General features: G+C 37.9%; 1 protein-coding gene across 5 annotated transcripts in view; it reads left to right on the top strand.

Moving 5' to 3' along the window:
* The window catches only part of LOC131231879 (dolichol kinase EVAN), a 57,098-nt gene extending 37,062 nt beyond the window's left edge, over positions 1 to 20,036 (top strand). For 2 of the 5 annotated variants that reach the window (XM_058228217.1, XM_058228216.1), the window contains 5 exons: positions 12,127 to 12,215; positions 12,306 to 12,420; positions 18,044 to 18,095; positions 18,202 to 18,302; positions 19,675 to 20,036. In XM_058228217.1, coding sequence (XP_058084200.1) covers positions 12,127 to 12,215; positions 12,306 to 12,420; positions 18,044 to 18,095; positions 18,202 to 18,302; positions 19,675 to 19,788 — 471 coding nt within the window. In that variant the 3' untranslated portion in view covers positions 19,789 to 20,036. Of the gene's footprint in view, positions 1 to 12,122; positions 12,216 to 12,305; positions 12,421 to 17,999; positions 18,096 to 18,201; positions 18,303 to 19,674 lie in introns of those variants that run through there. The other 3 variants (XM_058228219.1, XM_058228218.1, XM_058228220.1) reach the window with 3 other exon arrangements.
* The last annotated feature ends 3,538 nt before the right edge of the window (positions 20,037 to 23,574 follow it).

Here is a 23,574-nt window from a genome sequence, read left to right as displayed (position 1 = left end):
CGTACTTGTGAGTAGTGGTTTCGATTAGACATTATTAATTATAGTTTGCTTAAAAAGTTGTTGATGTTATAAAAATTTGATTTGGTTTATGTATGTGAATTAGCTTTTGATAAATGATGATTAATAGCTTGTTTGAACATGCTTGTACTTGAAAAAAAGAATCATCTTTGATATATATATATATATATAAATTTTTTCTTACTATTTATCATATTTTTTCTAATTTTAAATTAAAAAATAATAGTATCATGTGACTTACGCTACACGCTATGCTACTTATGCTACAGAAGGCTGAACGCTACGCAACACGGTACCACTATTTAAAACACTAATATATTATATTATATTATTTGGCATCACCAACATATTGCATGTTGAATTATATTGATTAGATGACCCCACTTAAATTCATCTCTTGAGGGATTAATAGGGCTCAATGTTTGGTAATCGATAGCTTCAATTAAACATAGAGTATGGGAAGGGGTTGGTTTCTTGATGGGGAATAGGAAGAACGTTAGATTTTGGGATGATAGGTGGGTGGTGCCGTGGGGGAATAAAAAACTAAGCATTCTCTCCCATGATCGGTTGGATAGCAGCCAAAGGGGGGTTGAGGGTGGATAATTGTTTTTCGATAGGGGAGAAGATTGTATGCGCCCCACCATGCAGGTGGAATTTGGAAGATGAAGAGATTACAAAGTTTATTAGTTTGTTGTAAATATTATGAAAGATGTCTCTGTAATTTCATATGTGGATTCTTTTATTTGGCTAAAAGAGAAATCTTGGTGGGGTTTGCTCGACATTGTTCATTTGATGTTATGGTGCTACTTTAAAGGTAGCGGCGCTTGTGTGGCTAGTGGGGAGGAAGAAGGTGCTTACAATAGATAATCTACGTAAATTCTTCCGAATGTTTGTTTGATGTGTATGCGAGATGAGGAATCAGTGGATCACCTCTTCCTTCATTGTCCTTTTGCAAAAAGGTTATGGGCTCAATGCTATACTTTGTTTGGAGTCTTATGGGTCGCAACCGAATCTGTCGATAGTTTCTTCCTAACGTGGCAGGGAGAGGGTTCAAAGAAGATGGGGAGAAAAATCTGGTGATTATATCTACTTGCTGGCATATGGACCATATGGATGGAAAGAAATAATTGATGTTTCAGGAATGGTAATAGGTAGTTTTCCAAGGTGATTAGTAGAGCAAAATCTCTTGTAATCAAGGTGTTCTGTATCTGTTACGATATGCTCGTAAAGGCTGATACGTATAGGTAACGGCCATGACCATTGCACGATATGGGGGTGAAACGGGGCAGTTGATTTTTTGGGACCGTATCTACCGTTATGGTGGCCATAAAGGCCGTTACGGAGCATAACGACTGTTACAGGAGAAAAATCTCTCTTTTTCTTTTTCTATTTAAAATTCATTTTTATCAATTTTTCATTTTTCTCATTCCAAAAACTTTCCTGGATAATTTTACAATAGATTTCGACTACTCTTACTATAGTTTTTAAGGTTAAAACCATAAATTGAAGTAATTTGAGTGAATAGAAGCTCCAAGGGCCCTTTTTTTTTCAAAAAATTGAAAAAGTAGTATTTATGCCTTTTTTTAAATTTTAATTTTTAATTTTTATAATTTCTAGTTCTAATGCTTGATTGGGATGTGTCAACGTTAGAGACATAATCATGTTCACAAATTCATTAGACAACTTGATACAACACTCTCACCAAAGAGTGGACCGTTATACTACCATAAACATGTTCAAAACAAAAAATGAATACATATTTGGAATATTTACATTATTCTAGATTTTCTATATATTTCTTGAGAATTTTTCGGGCAAAAGAAAATTTTCAACTGTTACGCCCCTATATTGAATATTACAGTCGATACCCGTATCGGTAATGATGGTGATTGTTACGACCAGTGTTTTAAATATTGACAATATCGGCCGATATATCCCACGATATATCTTGTATCCCACCTGTGCGATATGAAACGCAAAAGTAGTGGGATATATCTCACATGTTTGATCCAGTGAACATTTTTTTTAAAAAATTTCCGATCATTTTTTATTTTCTGTAAATATGTTAAATTATTGTCAAATTGTTATAAATCATTGATATTTCATGTTTTGCATGAAAATCATGGATTGGGAGCTTCGATTTTGGGATTTGGAGGAGGACCGAGTTGTGGAAAATTGAAAAAAAAATCAAACTTTTACAAATTTCTCGTAAATCGGTTGCAATCTTTGTGTCCAAACATAAAATCAAATATTTATGTAACCTGATCTAGTGATTCTTCTTTTGCTTTTGAATGTATTGCTTGTGTTTCCGCATGTCTTCCTACATTTGTAAATTATATGAATAAACTTTGAATATACTTGTATCAATTCAGTTAGACAACGCATAGATTAGGACCCCATACAAAGAAAACCTATTATTGTGTACTTGTTTTTTTTTGTAATGTTTTGATTTGTAAGTATGTATTGATGTCTTTTTTAACAATCGCTGAAATTTCATTGAAAAATTCGACTAATTTCCAATGTTTCCAACAACAATGATACATTACGGGATACAACCGATATGTCCCATGTGATAACCGATATGTATCTGTATCCCAAGTGTGCGATACGTAACACGATATTGATATTTCGAACACTGGTTATGACCACCGTTACCAATACAAAATACCTTGCTTGTAAGAGAATGGGCTTTATCCTCAAAGATCATAGGTTCTTTTTTGGTTTCTTGGGGGGTGTTGTAATTTTTCAGTTTTTGTACATTTGTAAAGCTTGAGCTTTGGCTCATTAGAAGTAATATTTTCATCGTTAAAAAAAATCTCCTGGACATTTGAAAGGACTTGTTTCCTTTCTTTCTGTTTGCTCTTGTCCTGTTTGGGAATTTAGTAATTATTGGGATTTAAGGCCCCTTTGTCCTTTCTAATTCTCAAGTTAGTTGGAGTTTTGTTGGTAGTACAAAGCCTAGGTTACCTGGTTATCGTTTTGGGGCGTGGTGTCGGAATCACTTGACACCCACATGTCAAGGTATATGGACACATTGTATATATAATACTTTAGTATATTTTGTGATTTATGAGTCGAAAATGGCATATAGCTAGGACAAAGCTCAGGTGCTGGTGGTGCTAGTGGTGTTATGAAGCTCTGTGAGAGGGTAGTGAATCAAAGACGAAAAGAGGAAATGACGACTAGAGAGAATTAGTTTGGCCTCATGCCCAATAAATAAAAGGTTGGCTCTATTTTCTTGCTAAGACAATTCATGGAAAAGTACAAAGTGAAGAGGAAGCCTTTAAACATGGTTTTTATGAATATGGAGAAAGCATACCATGGAGTACCTGGGGAGGTTATGTGGTGGGTGCCAAGAAGGAAAGAGCTTTTGGAAAGGATGTATCGTCATTGCTAAAGGTATGCACACATTGTTACAACAACGAGAACTTGTGTTGGTGAGACATGAGTTTCTTATGGCCATGAATCTTCATCATGTGTCAGTGTGAAGGTCATATCCTTTTGTACTTGTTATAGACAAATTGATTGCTAGTATTAGGTAGTGCCAATGTTTTCAGTATCAAATTATAAAATAATCTGGTATCGCTGATAATGTCACATTTTATCGACAATATCGGACTATATTTTGACATATTGCGGTATATTGTTAGGATTCCTTTAAAATTCTTTGTTATCTTTGACACATGCGATACAAATCAACGATATTGAAGCAGTGCATGGGAGGCAAAAAAATTAAAAAAAAACCTGATTTTTTTTTTTTGAAAAGAAAGGGATTTTTTTGGTGAAAGCTCTTAGTGCGATGTAGGGGCACAAATGTATTTTTGTTTCCTCTTTTTTGTTTTTTTTTGGTTTTTGGATGTATTATTTTTGTTTTGATACTTGTATTATTTGTATGATTTATGAATTATACAATTCTTTTTGTATTTTGTTGCATCACTTCTATTAGACATCACATAGTTTAGTACCCTATCCCAGTGTTCGAAATATCGGTATCGTGTTACGTATCGCATCCTTGGGATACAGATACGTATTGGTTATTGCACGGGATATATCGTTTGTATCGGGTAATTTATCCCACTTTTTGGGAAACATGGGAAAACATAGGGAAAATGGTTGAATTTTTCAATGAAAATTCAGGGATTGTTAATAAAGACCTTAATACACACTTTTAACTCATAACATCTCAAAAAAGAAGTGCGCATAATAGGTTTCCTTTGTACGGGGTCCTAAGCTATGCGTTGTCTGACTGAATTAATGCAACTATATTCAAATTGAACGCATAACATTTAGAGTGCATGTGATGATCATTTCATCAAACACTCCTAAATACTTCGAAATTAGTCTCAATTGACAACTAGTTGAAGGGAAATTTTGAAAAAAAATTAATACTTTAATAATTTATTATTATTATTATTTAATTAAAAATGATTTTTATTTTTCAAAAATTGACAAGGACTAAACAAATCAGTAGATCAGTCCTCATACATGCTTGATTTCATGTTTGGAGTGTAACATTGCAAGCAATTTTGGAGAAATTCGGGAAATTTTGAATTTTCTCTAATTTTCCCCAATTGGACTACCTACACTCAAATTTCGAAATTAACTGTATGTGATGATAATTTCATCAAATACTCCTAAATACTTCGAAATTAGTCTTAGTTGACAGTTGGTTGAAGGGAAGTTTCGAAAAAAAATGGAGAACATGAAGAACCAATGAATATCAAAATCAAAGCTCCAACTCCATGATTTTTCATGCAAAACATGAAGAACCAATGTATTTTGTAGCCATTTCACACCGATTTAACATAATTTCAACAAAAAAAGGGGATCGAAAATTGAAAATGCTCACCGGATAGAACATGTGGGATATATTGGTACTACTTGTGTGTTTTGTATCGCACAGGTGGGTTACAAGATGTATCATGGGATATATCGGCCGATATCATTGATATTTAAAATGTTGCCCTATACAAAGGAAACTTACTATGAAATCTAGTTTATTATTATTATTTTTTAATGTTTTAAGTTCTAAATGTGTAACCATGTCTCTTTTAACATCTTCTGTAGTTTCATTGAAAATTTCCATAATTTTCCCAACGTTTCCTAATGTTTCCCTCAAACAACGATAATTCCTCAACACGTGCAATATTTCCCATGCGATACTGATATGTCTTCGTATCCCAAGGGTGTTATGGATGCATCATACCAATAATAAAACGTTGGTTAGAGAATTCTTGGCGTATGATTTTTATGGATGACGTGGTGCTAGTAGGTGCAAGTTGAGAGGGCATAAATGCTAAGTTGGTGGCTTGGATGAAGTCGCTAGAGTTTAGAGTAATGAAAATTAGTGAAATGAAGACGAGTATTTTGAAAGCAACTTTAGCAAGAGTAGCTATAGAGCTGAGGCGTTTCATATATTTGTTGTGGTATGGGGACATGACACACACTGTGGTATGGGGACATGACACACACACACTCACACACACACACACACACACACACTCTTTCGTGCGAGCAAAATGGTTAGTGGCTAGGGTGGGCCCCACCAAGAATTTATTTTTTGAAAGGTGACATTTTATTAGGAAAGCGCTGAGGAGGCGCCATAACTATACAGACAAATTAAACACCAAGAAACATCTCAAAATTACAGCAACATATAGACACCGTTCTCCTCTCCCTCAAACGAATTCCATTCGACAACAAAACCTATCGCCTTTGCTACCACTCAACTAGGGTTATGTCTTACATTTCGAAAACATCTATGATTCCTTTCCTCCTAAATCGCACACAAGCATGCCAACAGACCTAACCACCATAGATATTTGCCTTCTTTCGAAGCTCCAACCTATGCCACTCCAAAAAGAATTCACCCGTTGACTTCGACATTACCCAACATATATTGAACTTAGACATAAAGCTATGCCTCACCTCGGAAGTGAACAAGCAATGAAGAAAAAGGTGGTGGACCGATTCTGAATTTGTTGCACACAAGAGGCATATATTAGGTAAAACCATCCCCCTTCTTGGCGATTAATTGTCCACCATTAGCACCCTTTCCTGACCAGGAGCCAACCAAAAGTTGCAACCTTTGGGGGAGCACCATAAGACCAAACATAGCTTGTATCAGTGTATGATTCACCCATGCATCTTATTGTGAAGCATATAATAGAACAACTTGACTGAGAAGCTTCCAGATTTGTCCTTATGCTAAATCATCTTGTTCTTCACACTGCCTTCCAAGTGAAATGTATGTGGTCCAATAGGGAAATCAACTCCACCACCTCCTCATCTGAAAAGAAAGAGCAGCAAGGAGGGCCCACACACTAGAATTCCCACATGTTGAAAAACATCGCACTACCACAATATCATGGGCCAATGACAAGTAGGCAATCCTCGAGAACTAGAACTTACACCACCACATCCCCAATCCACGCTTCCTCCCAAAATCGGGTTCCTCTCCCCATCCCCTAAAGCAAAACCAACACCTTCCCCAAAAGATGACTTTACTGAGAGAATCCCTTTCCATATTGTTGAGGCTCTGTAAGTAGATGTCTCCCTAATGCACTAACCTTCCCCATCACAACCATATTTGCTATTGACAGTGTCTCTAAAACTCATCTTCCTTTGTCTCAAATCTCCAAATCCACTTCCCCAATAAAGCCCTATTCATCACTTCCAAGCTCCTAATTCCCTTCCCTCCCTCATCATATGGTTTAATCACTTCATCCCATTGTAGCAAATGGAATTTAGATGTACCTTCCGATCCCTGCCATAAAAATCTTGTCTCAATCTATCAAGCTGATCTAGAACTGACTTCGTACGTTGAACCATTTATATAAAATAGATCGATAGATTTGATAACGTGGCCTTGATAAGAGTTATGCGAACCCCAAGCGGTAGGTAATAGCATTTCCACCACGCTAATTTCCTTCCAACCCTCCCCAACACTACATTCCATAGATGCTTGGTTGGCTTCCCAATACAAAGTGGCAAATCTAGGTAGGAGAAAGAAAAAGATCCTACGTCACACCCGCACACATTTGCCAACTTTGATGCTTCCCTTGACCTAAGAACCCCCAAGGTCACACTTTTACTGATTTTTACCTTCAGACCTAAAACAACTTCATAACATTGAATAATCCTTCTCAGATTTTCCACCTTAGTCTCATTAGCGTCACAAAAAACGAGGGTATTGTCAATAAACTGAGGATGAGAAATCGAAAACCTTAGGCTATTCATAAAAAACCCCCAGAACAGACCCACCTCTTGACCATGCTAAAAAATCCTTCCTAGAACGTTTGCTACTACTACAAATAGTAAGGGAGAAAGTAGACACCCTTGCCGAATTCCTCTTAATCTATGGAAAAACCTTTTGGCGAACCATTAACCAACATCGAAAATCTTGCATAAGAAATACATTCCTTTACCCAATCCCTCCACTTCCTCTGAGACCTGATTGTCTTAAACATATAATCTAGGAAGGCTCAATTCAGATGGTCATGTGCCTTTCCAGTGTGTAGCTTGCAAACAACCCTTTCTGTTTGCCCTTATGTCTAGAGTCTATACACTTGTGAGCTATAAGGGTGCTATCAATGACTTGCCACCTCTCCATAAAGGCACCTTGAAACTTAGAAATAATGCTTGCAAGCAAGCCTCTAAATCTAGTCACTAAAACCTTCGCAAGAATTTTATATATGCTCCCGACTAGGATTATGGGTCTATAATCTTGCAACTGCTCAATTAGATAGCCTCCCCCTCGAATGGAATTCCTGCATGAAACTCATCACATTCCCTATCACAGTCTCCCAAAAAACTTGAAGAAAGCTAAGGGAAACCCATTAGTCCTCGACGATCTATCTCTTCCCAAAGAATCCACAGCTTTCTTGACCTCATCTTCCGAAAATTCCTTCTCAAGAGAGGCCGCTTCCCTGCTTGAGAAACTATTAAATTGTAAATTATCCAATCCAGGCTTCTTCCATCCTTGTTCAATAGTTCTTTATAGAATCCGACTATCGTCGAACAAACTTTATCCCTTTTCTCCACTCTATTTGACCCCATAGTTATATTACTCAATTTGTTACATCTTGCCCGAGCGCTTGCTATGCAATGGGGATTTTTTTTTTTTTTGGTCGTCGTCCTTTAACCAATTAGCCTTTGATCTTGGTTTCCACTTAATTTTGTCCTCATTTAGATGATTCGCATAAACCTGCTCGAGATTCGAACGAAGAAGTTTATCATCATCTGACTGGGCCCCACTAGGATGTTTGAATTCCTCTTTGACCTTTAGGTGCGTGACCCAATTTTAGGAACATGGCTAAAAAACCAGGTGAATTTGTGATTCAGGTGGTTTATACCAAGGGAAATAGTTGGGAGGGGAAAACCCACTTAGATTTTTTTTTTGGAAAGAAAGCGAGCAATACTCTCTTATTACTTAGCTAGGGCAAAGCCTGAAAAGATACAATAGATGGGGTGAACCCTAACAAAGAAAAAGAGGGAAAGAAGAAACCCACACCCTGGGCGCAACCGAGAAGAGAAAAAAAAAAGAAGGGGTAAGAGAGGAAAGGAGCAGGTAAAGAGGATGACCCATAGCCTGGGCTAGGCATCACATCAAATCAGCTATCTCAACTTCAGTGATAAATCTGGATGAGGAGTGCATGTGGATATCGGACAATTCGGAGGGAATTGTCCATAGGTGGGAGAGACCACCTTGATTTTGATGGGCCCACTATGATGTGTATGTGAAATCCATTCCGACCACTATATTTGTCATTTTGCATTAGGCCTAGGGCTAAAATAATCAGGCTGACTTGTGATTCAGGTGGACCATACCAAAGGAAATAGTTGGGAGAGACTTCTGCCATTGATTGTTATAAGGTCCACTATGATGATTATGTGAGATCCACTCCAACCATTAGATGCCACAACAAAAGTTAGGCCTGGGACTAGAAGATCAGGCCCATTCGTGATTATAGTGGGCCACACCAAGGGAAACAATTTAGAGTGTGGGTGTTGCCCTCTGCACTCTTTCCAATCTTGTGGTCCACCTGAATTACGGACATGGCTTATTTTTGGTTCTTGGGCCTAATATGGGGTGACACACTTGATGGTTGGAGTGGATTCCACATACACATCACAGTGGGGTCCATTCGGGCTGTCAACCCCTTTGCTTGCATGGAAGGTCTCATGTAGCACTGCTCACAGGAGCCTGGGACTCTCATACTCACTACAGACACATTATTTCATGTAAGTTAGAAATGATATACAACTTATGTTATGATGATGAAGGTGGTGGTGGTTGCAGCGATTTTGAGTATGATGCCCTGTGAGAGGGTAGTGAGGTAAAGACTAAGACAAGAAATAAGGACTTACGAGAATTAGTTTTGCCTCATTCCTCATTCCAAGTAAATATTCGAGGTTATTTGCTTACAAGTACAATTAAAGGAAAAGTATATAGAGAATAGGCAAATTTTATACATGGTTAATATAGTTATGGAGAAAGCATGTGATGGAGTATCTAGGGCGGTTATGCAGTTCCAAGAAGGAAAGAGGTTTTGGGAAGATATATTGACATCATTGAAGGCATTTTGTGTTGTTACAAGAATGAGAACAACTCGCGGTGAGGTAGATGAGTTTCCCGTAACAGTTGGTATTCATCATGGGTTAGTGTTAAGCCCATATCCTTTTGCACTTATTATAAACAAATCAATATTTAGGTTGGGAACCCTTGGTGTATATTTTTTGGATGATGCGATAAGAGTCGATGGGAGTGAATGCTAAATTAGAGGTTTGGAGGAAGTCACTAGAGTTCATAGGTATGAAAATTTGGAAAATCAAGATAAAGAGTATTTTTGTTGGAAAAATGGTTTATAGAGGTTGGGCTTTAGCACATTTGTTAGGGTCATATGTTTAGCAGTTTCGTATATTTTGTTATTTACAAATCATAATGGTATACAACTAGGAAAATGCTAAGGTGATGTTAATAATGATGATAATGACTACTGTTGTCATATTTGTTACGGTGTCGTGAATCATAATCGGGGATAAATCGTATCACAAGTCATAAGATTTTATTTTTTCCTTAAAAATTATCATAATTTTTTTTTTAAAATTCTAAATAAATGAGAAAAATAAAAAAGCACATCCAATCATCTATTTTCTCATGAATATTTACTAAAAACCAGTACTAATCGTGATATTATAATGTGCTCAATGTATAATGTGTATTTGTAAGTGTATAAATGTGTCACTATGTTATAAGCGAAGTTCAAAATGTCAACTCTTCCCCCTTGTACATGCATTCATCTGTATAATTCAAAAAGGAAAATCCTTCGTCCATTTATATGTATTCATTTCTATAATTGAAAAAGTAAACAAAATATCCAAAAAAATGTCTAGTCCGGCCCAACCCTCAACATCTATTCTTGGCCCTTGCTCTGGCCATCCGCATCAACCAAGGTATTTCGTGACAATAACAGTGACTGTAACAGCCTTGGTGAAAACGATTATATGCTGTTATGTCAGTTACGAGGGGCGTAACGGTCAATTGTTTTTGGAAAAAATCCCAAAATATTTGGGAAAATTTTCAAATATTTAGACAATTCCAAATATGTATTCTTTTATGGTTTTGAACATGTTCAAGATAGTGTAACAGTCCACTCTTTGGTAAGAATGCTATCTCGACCTGTTCGATGATTTTGTAAACCTCACAGGCTTGGATTGATTGCAAAATCCCTATTAGGAATCCACCTACAGGTTTCATTCCAGAAAATATTCAAAAATTAAAAAATTATTAAAAAAGAAAATAAGATGAAAAACATCTGATTTAATGCATGTTGTGTAGGATGTAATGGGTCTTCATGTATTCCAACCAACCACACTAAAATAAATAAATTAATAAATAATAAAATTTTGCTGAAAATTTAAAACTGACGCTATTCATTCCAGAAAATAGCCGAAAATAGAAAATGAGATGAAAAATCTAATCTAATCCACACTCAAAACAAAATAACAAAAATTGAATTTTGGCGAAATTTTACACTGACACTTTCATTCCAGAAAATAGCTGAAAAAAAAAAAGAACAAAAGAAACAAAGAAAAGAAAAAGAAAATGAGATGAAAAATCTGATCCAATGTATGCATGTGTAGATGTAAAGAGTCTACATGTATTCTAAGAGAAAGTTGTTCTTTTACCATGGAACTGTAATAGGGTTAGGGGGAAGGTAATTTGTGGTGTTGAGTAGTATGCAAGGAAGATCACCTCCTTGAGTTGCTCTTTGATGGTATTTCGGAAACACAGCATTGTTGTTCTTTCAGTCAGTTGTATGAGGCCCTCCTGAGTCGGGGGATTACTACAGATAAAAATGGGGCCATCAAGATGTTTTTCTCCTGACCTTGCAAGGTGTGTGACACCATCAAGGCAGGGAAACTGAAGCTCGAATCTTCCTTTGCCAGGCGGTTAGTTCTTTGAGATCTTCAAGTATGTCTAGATGGGTTTTAGCCTTTAAAATAAAAATAAAAATTATATATGTATTTTAATGGAGTTTGGTGCAAGGTAACTTCGTGTGGATTCCAACAACCAAGTTCCTCACAAAAAGATGGTATTCATCGTTCGTCATTTTGTACAAGGGATGCTCCCACATGACACATTAGATCTTTCTCCAATATTTCGAGCCTGTTGCTCAATGTTAAACAGGGTGTGTTTCAACATTGTTCTAGGCTTCGAGCCCAGAATACTCGTAAAGGTATTCCATCATACATTGAAAAAAAAAAAACAATCCCTTTTCTCAATATCCAGCCTCTTTCATTTTTTCTTTCAATGATACCATAGTTGTCAATATTGTCCAGTATGACTGGGCAATTTGTACACGAAGAGGACCCTGTTCATTTACAGTATCTGCAACATACTGAGGCATTTTTGTCATTTGATTATTTCAGCCTAAAAGTCTATGATTCAATTCTTATGATTTTCAATTGTCTTTTTTCCGGAGCATTTGAGATGGAGCTTTATAAACACAATACCAAAACTGTTTGCATGTGCATCATTACATTTTACTGACTTTATGAGGATATTTTCTGTAAACATTGCGTAACCGTCACATCTATAGGCAGGTTTGGAGAGTTTGGCCTTTGGGGCACCTTGTACATCAGTTCATGAATGCTTTTACAGATCATCGTGACTCAGATATTCTTATTGTCAGGTATGATATTTCATTTCTTTTCCTGATTATGCCAAGTTCTGCATCTATTTATTTTTATATAAATCTCTTACTTTTGTTCCTTCTGATCAGCCATTTTTCCCTCTTACTTGGCTGTGCACTTCCAAAATGGTTGTCTTCTGGGTTCAATGATCGTCCACTGACTCCTTTTGCTGGAATATTGAGTCTAGGAATTGGAGACACAATGGTGAGTAATGTCTTCTAGCTAGAAATAGTTGTATTTGCATTGGTAGATTGCTCAAGGAGTTCTGTTTGTCGGCATCTAAATGACCTATTTCAAGTACTAATTCAGATTTTCCTTATTTTGTAGTGAAAATATGTAGCATGAGTCTAATATAAAACAAGAAATATAGAAAGAAAGAAAGAAAAAAAAAAACCTGGGAGATCCTTCCAACTTCTCTTTCCTCTCAAGGATTTGTTATTATGGCCTGTGTAACTATGTCTTTTATCTAAAATTAATTCTTAGTTAAATGATTGCTAGCAGGCTCTGGGTATCATCATCTAAGTCTTTTCACTTGAAGAGCTAATTGCGATTTAGCTGATTTGGTATGAAATGATGATTAGATATGATATGAAACTGAGAAGTCCTTTAAATAGTTCCAGTTATTTACTTTTAGAAATTGAGCAGGTTTGGAAAGCCAGACATGAGACTTTCTGGGTACTGTGAATTGTCAAACTTTACATCCTTCGTGAAAGACAAAGTACATGGCATGGTTTCTTCAAACTGATTGTGTATGTATCAGCAGTTTTGTGCAGAAATGTTGATGAGAGGGAAAGTGCTCAAGGTGTAATATGTAGTTAGGTACTAAGCGTAAGATGATGCCGAGGAGATTTGCTAAGCACCCATGAGTGTACAAGGCAATGATGCTGAGGAGATTTGCTAAGCACCCATGAGCGTTCAAGGCAACACAACTACCTGCCACCACGTGCTCACCTGGCATACATGTGCAAATTGAAGCTGTCCATCTGGTGGTCTCCAACATGTATATTCCCCATCCTGAAATCAAGCCAGATCACTCATTAAGCTGGCCACAGTGTTCAGTATAAAAAGGTGGCTAAAGAAAAAATTGCCAAGTTTCTTACCCTTGATTTGTTTCGAACACTGTGGCCTACCTAATGAATCAACTGGCCTATTTTCTTGGGACAAGCCATCCTTACGGTGGAAGCCACCTGATGGACTGCTTAGGCATTGCACACGTGTTCCTTGTTGACACATATTGTGGTATGTAGATGGGCTGCTGCCTTACACATGCATGTGGGCTTAGAAAGCTTTGATACAAAGATGCCTTGGTAACATCACTTGTTCCAGTGTACGAATATTGAAAACCAAGTGGTTTGTTTTGGATATTTTGGTATTTCATCTAGTATGACAGTATGAACCTGTGTTCCATGAGTTTTTTAAAGCAGTAGTACCTTGTGCTCAGAAGAAATCATCACTGGCACACATGTGACCAGCTGGATTCTTCTCTCAGCTGAAGCCAATTTTTGAGACACCTGAAAACATTTGAGTTCTCTCACCAAACATTTGTAGTATGGTTGATCATATTAAAGAAGATAAAAAGAATGTTTTGTTTTGCATTTAAAATGTAAAACAATTTTCTACATGATTAAAGATGATATAGAAAAGATAAGATCATAAAGTTTCCTTCTCCATCTCTCTCACAATCTTAATGAATGCTTAAAACTTAAAATGTTTTTCTTTTATAAAGATTTAAAATTTTCTTGATGTTTATTGTCTTCTTTTATTTATTTATTGTACTTTTTTTGACTGGTTATTTATTTTTCTTTTTAACATATTTGTTAAAATTGAGAAGACTACTCCCTCATTTCAGAAGGACATTAAAAAACAAAAATGGAAGCGTTGTCGTCTCTCTTAGTCTCGGAAATAAAAATGAAAGAGAGGAAGGACGTGATACTCCAGTGAATTATAAATAATCAGGTGCACGCACCTAGCTACCATATGCTCAGCAGCACATATCTTTTATTATTATTATTATTGTTATTATTATTATTATTATCGAATGTTGCATACATACTGCAATCATCATGGCACAACTTTAAAAAAATAATTACACAAGTACCATTTAACTCATTGAATGGAGAATTCATTACTAAGGAGTCGTACCATGCTCTACTAGGAAGCTTACCTTTATTTTGCTTATTAGATATTTGTTTTTAAATTAAATAAAAATCCTGGTGAATCCTCAAGTATGACACTATAGTTTGTACTGCAATGGATTTTGGTAGTTGTATGTATCTACATGTATATTGGTATGAAGGTTGCAAATGTTTTAAGTGTCCGCATTGATGCATGTATCTTACCTTTGGGATACGAAAACATATCAGTACCACATAGGGAACATCCCTTGTATTGGATAACATATCACTGTTTGAAGGAAACATTGGGAATCAATGGAAATTCAGGAAATGTTCAAAGTGAAATACTTAGAACTCAAAAAATTTCCAAAAAGCAAGTATGCATAATAAGTTTCCATTGTATAAGGGCCTAAGCCATGCATTGTCTGATAGAAGTGGTGAAGTGCTGATAGAGGTGATGCGGTTAGATATCTGGAATGAATTCATATCATTCAAGTTTCCTTTAGTACACTGTACAAGTAATACAATAAAAATATAAACATAAACTAAAGATAACAAAAAATACCTTTGCCTCAAATCCAGAGTTGCGAGGCGGCTCAATGTCATCATCAATTAATAAATATTCAAATCCCTAATATATTTTGAAAGTATACAATACAACAAAAGATTGACTATATAAATTGGGTACAATTAATGTGTATTATTTTACAAATTGCACACTAATTTTTATTAGAAGTGATTTTATTTTTTAAATTACAAAAGAATGTGGTTGATATTTAGATCAGCTTACTCTCATCAATGAACATATAGATCAGCCAACTTCGGTTGATCAACATATTTAAAAAGATGAATTTTCAATTAGTTTTTTGCTCTTTTCAGTTAAAAAGGGTTTTTTTTTTTTTTTTTTTTTTTTTTTGAAATTTGAGAAACTGCCGCCAATCTATAAATCAGCCTACAAGTAGTGTTATATAATTTCTTGATGTGCAATTTCAATGGGTGAAAATAGAAGATTTTCTGGATTTTCCCAAATTATTCAGTTTTCCCCAAATTAAAAAATTGAAGCATAAAATTCATGATTTTGCATAGAAAATGTGCATAGAAATGGATTAATTAATTAAATCTACCAAATCTATACAAAAGAATAATAAACAACTACAGAAAATCACCGAATGGGTTCTAGCCCATTTCCACTCGTAGATTGAGATTTCTCCACCCAAAACTTGATTTCTTTTGAAACATGACTCAAAAGAGTTGCTTAAATCCAATTTGATGGGGACATCACGTGCATACGCACACGCACTCCACCCCCCTACGCACGTATGCCAGGAGGAGGACCCTATAGTCGATCTGGATTGATGACGACGTTCAGGGAGGGCCTCCTAGTTAGAAGACGGAGTTTTGGTTCGTTGGAGTGGGCCCAATAGTCAAGTAAAGCCCATCATGGGATCTCATGATCGTGGCTCACTAGTCTGATTGATCACATATTTTAAGTTTTGCTTAATAATGTTATTTAGAATATCATGGACGGATTAGATTTCTTTAATTAGTTTTTATTTTAGTTCACTTCATCACCAAGTAATAGGTTGTGCACATGGCACGAGTTTGGGGTATAGGTTTTTTCTTATAAATAGGCACCCCTTGTAGCTTTTTTATTCATTGAAGATTAATTAAAAAATTCCTGCATTTTTTTCTACTCCTCTGAGTTCCTGAGTTGTGGAAAAATCCAATTGGGTGCGAAGCCCTCCCTTCATCTATCCTAATCCGCCCCTATCGCCTATCATCCATACTTCTCACCTTCTACAAACATCCTTGCCTCGAATCCAGCAGTTTTTGCAGCGAATCTTCTCCTTACAACCAGTTTTCAGAATCTGGCCCTGCAGGAGGCCTGAAACTTCTGCGGAGCACCACACACAGCCCGTAGCTCGGATTGACCCGAAACTTGGGGGGTTTGGAGCCCACCCCTGGCCGACCATAGCCAAGGAGTCAGTTTCCAGGTGTGGGACCCCCTGCGCACGTGCGTCAGGCCTGGCACACTGTCCACATGCGTGAACTATCTTCCGGTTCAGGTTTTCTTCTTATTTTACCCTCTCATACTTGTTTTTCATAAACCCTAACCCTATATTGCATTATTCTTAATTTATTTGCCCATTTTCTCGCCTTAGGGTTCCTTGAATTGAAATTGGTGAATCCCTTGTATTAGAGACTGATTGCTGTGCATGTGTGGGTGATTATTACTTATCTTTGAGCATCGTTTGGTTTATAATTTTTCATAGATCCATCCCTAGCCTGTGTAGGCCTGGACCCATGCAGATTCCCCTTATTTGAATGCTTGAGCTTTTGTGTAGGATGTAGAATTATTATGTGATTGTTTTGAATTAGTATGATCTAAAGCCTGAGATCTTGCATATCATATTTAATTTTCATGTCCTACATCAAATTGGTATCGGAGTGGGAGGTCTCGTGTTCAAGACTCTTCACCGGGGGTGATTAATGCAGGGGCATTTTCACACTGGGCTTGAGTGGGGTCGCCTGCGGGATGCAGGGGCACATTCAGGGTGGGTGACCGATGTGAATTGGGGCCCACGGGGAAGGTCTTGTGTTTCGAGACTCCTCACTAGGGGTGATTAATGGGCATTTCACATCGGGCTTGAGTGGGGTAGCCCGTGGGATGCAAGGACACACTCGGGGTGAGCGGCGCATGTGCTTTGGGGCTCACGAAGGGGGTTCGGCCGAGGTCCTAAACCCATGAGATGTGGGGCCTGGGCTATGAGATAAAATGATTAATTTGCCATACTCTAACAGTTCGAGCTTTTAGAGCAAGTGGTTAATTGGCACAGCCCGTAGATCGGATCGACCCGAAACTTGGGGGGTTTGGAGCCCACCCCTGGCCGACCAGAGCCAAGGAGTCGGTTTCCAGGTGTGGGACCCCCTCGCACGTGCGGTCAGGCCCTTGCGCACTTGTGTCAGGCCTGGCCCGTTGTCCGCTCGCGGGAACTGTCTTCTGGTTTAGGTTTTCTTCTTATTTTACCCTCACACCTGTTTTTCATAAACCTTAACCCTAGATTACATTATCCTTAATTTATTTGCCCATTTTCTCACCTTAGGGTTCCTTGAATTGAAATTGGTGAATCCCTTAGATTAGGGATTGATTGCTGTGCATGTGTGGATGATTATTACTTATCTTTATGCATCGTTTGGTTTATAATTTTTTACAGATCCAGCCCTAGCCTGTGTAGGCCTGGACCTATGCAGATTCCCCTTGTTTGAATGCTTGAGCTTTTGTGTAGGATGTGGAATTATTATGTGATTGTTTTGAATTAGTATGATCTAAAGCTTGAGATCTTGCATATCATATTTAATTTTCATGTCATACATAACAATCACAAATAGATTGCCTCAGAAAAGTTGGGGAGAAATGGGTTTAATAGTGATTTCTTTCGATTTTTTTTTTTCTAGAAACTTTGGAATGGGAGATGCGTTATAAAGGGGCATGGTTGATATATTGCTGTATTTGAATGATATTATTGATATTTTATTCGACTAGGGGTACCACTCGTATCAGCATGTGCAATACTGATAATATCGGCTGATATTATCAATGTTTAAAACACTGAAGGTTGCTAGTTTTTATTCCTTAAACTAAAGTAAATTATTCATGGAAAGTTGCAGCTCCACAATTGAACTGTGATAAAGTTTGGTTGCTTTGTGCTTAGGCATCAATGGTTGGCCACAAGTATGGCATCCTCAGGTGGAGCAAAACTGGGAGTGAGTTTCTTTCTTTCTTCTTCTTCTGTAAGGTTAATTTACTGAGGCGTTTAAAGCTGAAATCTGCCTTTTGATATCTAAAACATGCATCATGTTCACTTGCTAGAAAAAACCGTTGAAGGTACTGCAGCTGGTATAACATCCGTCCTGGTGGCTTGCTCAGTTCTCGTCCCACTTCTAGCATCAACTGGTTTTATACTCTCTCAGGTTCCTCCTAACTCTTTAGAAAAAGGAGGATTGAAAAAAAAGTAGATGAAATAATAAGGGAAACTGTTGCGGCCATTTTCCTTTGGTAATGTAGTATCATGCATGTTTGCATGAAAAAAGGGTTAATTGATGTGGAGCCTACGACCAGCCATAAGCAGACGAGTTGATTCAGTGAGCTTGACCCAGATGACTGAGTTTTCAAATGAAACCCTCTGGAATGAAATACCAGATGAGTCAACCAGTTGCCATGTGGCAGAGTGACTTAGGCTGAGTCAGGGAATGACTCAATTTAGACTCACTTTTGACATACTGGCCAACTCAGGGACACTGGCCTCTCAAGACAAGTTGATTTTGGGACATCTCTCTCTGTGTGCATGGTGAGCCATGGGCCTAAAAATCCTAACCATTCCTTGTGTGTGTCCCACTTGAATGAGAGGTCGCACCAAATTTTAGGCTATTCCAAAACTTAGGCGGGCCCCGCCAAGTGCTTTTAGATGTTTTAGGCATGATTTTCTATGACTTTAGATGGTGTGGCCCACCTGAGTTCTGGATACAGTTGATTTTTGGCACATCCCATAACCTAGAGGGGACCTACCAAATGCAGGGTGTGGATGTCCATCACACATCGTGGTGGGGCCCACAGAGCTTGACCTCATGGGAAGCTCCCATGAGGTTGACCTCAATAGTACCATTTCCTGCTGATGATGGGGGACCTGTGTGCATCGAACAGACTTAATTTTCATGCATGCTTCACAATAATGTAAACCATGGCACAAAGGTCTGTCATCTGAACCCTCCGTCTGGTGGGCCCTGCAATGAATCACCCAGGATATAATAGTTCTCTGATTGGCCAATCTTAACCTCCTAACAGTTGACCTACATATGGATAGTAGAGAACAATATTGGCAATATTGAGGATCAAATGGTTCAGATTGTCCAATCAATATGGTTCTAGGACTGTGGCCCATCAGTGGTGGGAACCTTCTTATGAGCTGACTGTTGTAGCATGTCTTGTTTCTTGCAACGCCTGTGAAATAAATTTGTGCCCTGAGCACAGGTTTAGAAACCCTTCTCTCCAAGGTTCCTTTAAGACCAAATACAATAAGTACCTTTTATTTTCCTTTCTTTCTTTCTTTCTTTGTTTTTATTTTTAATTTTTTTGCCCTTTCCATCTTTAGTTATTTTGCATATGCCTAGGCAATGTGTGCCTTTTCTTGCCTGTACCACTAAAATATCTGAGCCATAAATGCCTTTCCTTGCATATAGCATTGAGTGATTGTAGTCAGTAGGTGCTTTTGATAGCATCTTCTTTTCTCCTCTTTTGCATCAGCCATTTTGTTTCTTGACTTGTTCATTTCTGTATGGCGTGCAGCACTGGTTATCACTGCTAATAGCAGTCACAATAAGCGGCATGTTGGAGGCCTACACAGCACAGCTTGATAATGCTTTTATTCCCCTTGTGTTTTACAGCCTCCTGTGTCTGTGAACATCTGCTGAAGAAAAATCCCATACACACATGTAAATATGATTAGAGAAGGGGTTGAACCTGTGGAGGTTTGAGTGACCCCACTTAACTGAAATAATAGATAAATTTACAGTCCCACGATTCTTTATCATGCGCTTTGTCATTCTTCCATTGTACATGAGAGTTCGCCTTTTCCGAATTCATATAAGAAATCACGACAGCCTGTTGTATCCTTTTTATTTTTCACAGAAAATGAGCTACCTTTCTTTGTTTTTTTTTTTTTTTTTGGCACTGGTGTTGCAAGGATCAAAGTTACTTGATTTGCTTGGTTCAGGTTTTGGTTCATGGTTTGCAAATGGTTAGGGTTAGGCTCCTGTGCACCTTTTTAGCCCTGTGACACGTGTGCAAAGGTGTGCAAGTGAGCAATTTTCTCTGCGTGCACGCACATGCACACGCACGGAGAGAGAGAGAGGGGGAGATGCTCACACGGAACTAGTTGGCGTGTGGGGGCCACCATGGTGATTGTATGACATCTCGTCCATCCAACAAGGTTGTCCTACCATAAAAATAGGATTCCCCAAAAAATCAGGCCAATCCAACAATGAAAATGGGATTCTTTACAAGAATGTGGAGTTTTTAGGTGTTGTTTCATGGTTTTCTATGGTGTACCCTACCTAATGGTTGGATCAACCTGATTTTTGGGGCATCTCATTTTCATGATGGGACAATCTTAATGGACGGGTAAGATGTTGTACAAACACTGGTAGGCTCCACACGTCAACTAGTTGGACACACAACTAGTTGCGTGGGAGCATTGATCATATATCTATATATGGAATGGGACCATTTGGAACTGACCCTCGAAATTCCTGCAATTAAGGTATAACTAGAGCAATTAATGTCCATCTGTGAGGTACCTGTAAGATCAGGATTATGACTTAATCTCGATTTTGGAGGGTCCCATGACCTCTACATCAAATTCTCTTGTGACATTTCTGCGTACACAAAAAAGCTAATGTAGAGGGAGGGCGGCATGAAGCCTTCAATCAACCCAATTTTGTGGGTTCTCCTGTCACGATGGGCCTTAAACAAAAGAAAACATGTACAAGGGAGGGTGATAAACAGCATTAAATAGGAAATTAGAAATTGGCCAACCCAAGTATGGGTTGCGGCTGAATCCTCTTAAGGGTCTGTTTGGGTGCCACTTATGAATGAGATGCTAGTTAGCAGTAATTAGCCCTTTGAGATTTTCCATTTTGTAGGGATTTAAAATGATCTCCAAGACAATAAGTACTGCTGACTCTTTGTTTTTTGTTTTTTTTTTTTTTTTGGTCAAGTGGCACCTGAAAAGGCCCTTACTCTTTTATTTTATTTTTTTATGTGGAGGTCTCAGTTACAATCAGCTTATTTGCACTTGACTAATTAAGGGGCCGTTTGGCAGGCATCACACAACTATGTGGATAGCGTTGCATAGATAAGATTTATAAGGTTTTCATGCCAGTGGAAATATGGTATTTGGCATAGACACTATCTATCTGTATAATAAGCATATGTGGATGTTGCAAAGCATTTATGAAAAGCCTTCTCACATCACCAATGGATTGTAGTATAATTAAGATGGATGTACAATTTTTTGTTGCATGTGTACCAACTATCGTAATCACCAAAACATATCCCCAGTCTTGTGAAGTCAGGAGCTTTAAGGATCCAAGAGCTACGCCTACTACGCCTACGAGGGTGAGCGTACTGCTGACGTGGGGGAATGTTCTATTTAGATAACATCCAGACCGTCCATTACATGTGCAACCCCATATCTGATCATAATCCAAAATATCAGACCTGACTGAAAATTAGGCTGGTCACAAAATGCGTAATAATGTAAATAATGCTTATGTAAATTCACGTGGTGGGCCATACCTTAGTTTTGGAATGCCTGTTGGAATGTCCCATCATCATCATCTTTGTAGGATACGTCAAATAAACGGATTGGATATCATGTATAAACCACGTTGGGCCCACGAACACTGAATGGTAGGCATCACCATCCCAAATGTTCGCCATGGTTTGGCCCACCTGATTTTTGGGTTCCTGGGTTAAATGAGGCTTTGCAGTCGATGGACGGTTTGGATCTCGCTCGCGTTCCCTCCCTTGGCATGGTTAAAATAGTTTGTATTCCAAGAAAATGTATGGAATGGACCGGTGGGAAAATGGTGCTATTTTGCTAACTTCGTCCGGGCTTAACGCTATGCAGCGCACGAAACGATCCCTTCTTTGAAAATGTAAGGTTTTAGAGAGGGTTTATTCACCCTTTCAAACCCTTCTTTGAAAATCAATGTCGTTTTAGTGTTGGATCCAATCTAAACCGTCTATCTACCTTCTCATGGCATCGAATTGCATTGGTTGGATGAAGAAATTGTTAATACGTACATAATGAATCTGAGCCATTGATGTTTTTTTCTGTAGTGGCCGCAGAACCTATAGATGGAATAGGATCATACATTAGGTGCAAGTCACATCATAAGAAATAAATATATCTCCAGGCAACCAATATTAAGATATTTCCGCATGTGTAACTTTGTTTCATCAAGTCGTTGGTCAGATTTATTGGCAAATCCGATTAATTGGATGTTCTACTTTAAATCTGAATCATTGGTCCCACCATATATGAGCAAATTGAATTGCGTAATTATGCCATATTCGGACCATCAAGGATGACGCCCAGCAGATGAGCGATCTGGATTAGCCAACCAAGACACTGGAGTTGAACAAAGCTCTCGGTATCTTTCAAAATGGGGAAAAAATGATATGGTAAGGGCCGGCTAACTTGGGAAAATCCCTAAAATGAAATGCCTTAGGTATGTTTGGATGCCACCTATTTTAGATTTAGGAGCTGTTTAAGGCTCCCTTCTGCATACCAAAAAAAATTAAGAGAATGAGGAAAACGTTACACAAAAAGTAGTTTATCATTTGATGGATTCTGCATTGCTAAAAGTTTTGTATGGTGCATGTGGGAATATAATGATATATGTAGAAATATCATATCTGCCAAATGTTTTGCATGTTCGACATGGAGAGAAAAGAAACCAGAGAGAGAGAGAGAGAGAGAGAGAGAGAGAGAGGTTTTCATACAAATTGTGTGAATCGTCTGTTTTGTCTATTGTATTTATAAGATCTTGCAATGATAAAAGAAGCAGAGGAGGGAGAAATAGAGGAAGAGAGAGGGAGAATCCCTCACAAGTGCAAGGCTTCTTCAAAACGTGGATACGTGTGGCAACACGTGTGAAAACAAGAAGTTCTTTCTTATCACTCCCTCTCAGGCTGGAGGGTGGTGGTGACAACACACCCAATTTAGTGCGCAATCCTTTAAAAACAGCCTTTGCAAGAGGGTTAGTGAAGATATTGGTGACCTGTTGTAAATAAGAGAAGTAAGAAGAGACGAACTATGTAACGAGAGCACTCAATACTACATTTTCTATGATAAAATGGTATTCAATTTCATCGTGCTTTGTATGTGCTTAAAACACATGATTAACAGTAAGATATAAAGCAATTATCACTATGATAAGAAAAGACTTCCTGTCCCCACATATATATGTTGCATATGTGTAGGGATAAGAAGTCCTTCCTTACCATAACCATTCATGTTTAAGTACCCACATGTGTCACATGTTCCATCATCAAGCTTTAAGCGCATGACATGTCATATGTCAATCAATATGCACATGCACCATAATGCTACATTTGTTAACAACCATCTTAAACTCCTACATGTGTTCCACCACTACACGTGTCCCAAGTACTTGATAA

Source organism: Magnolia sinica, chromosome 17 (assembly GCF_029962835.1).
Source record: "Magnolia sinica isolate HGM2019 chromosome 17, MsV1, whole genome shotgun sequence".
Taxonomy (NCBI): Eukaryota; Viridiplantae; Streptophyta; class Magnoliopsida; order Magnoliales; family Magnoliaceae; genus Magnolia; species Magnolia sinica.
Note: the sequence above shows the minus strand (reverse complement) of the source record. Positions and strands in the feature narration are given on the sequence as shown.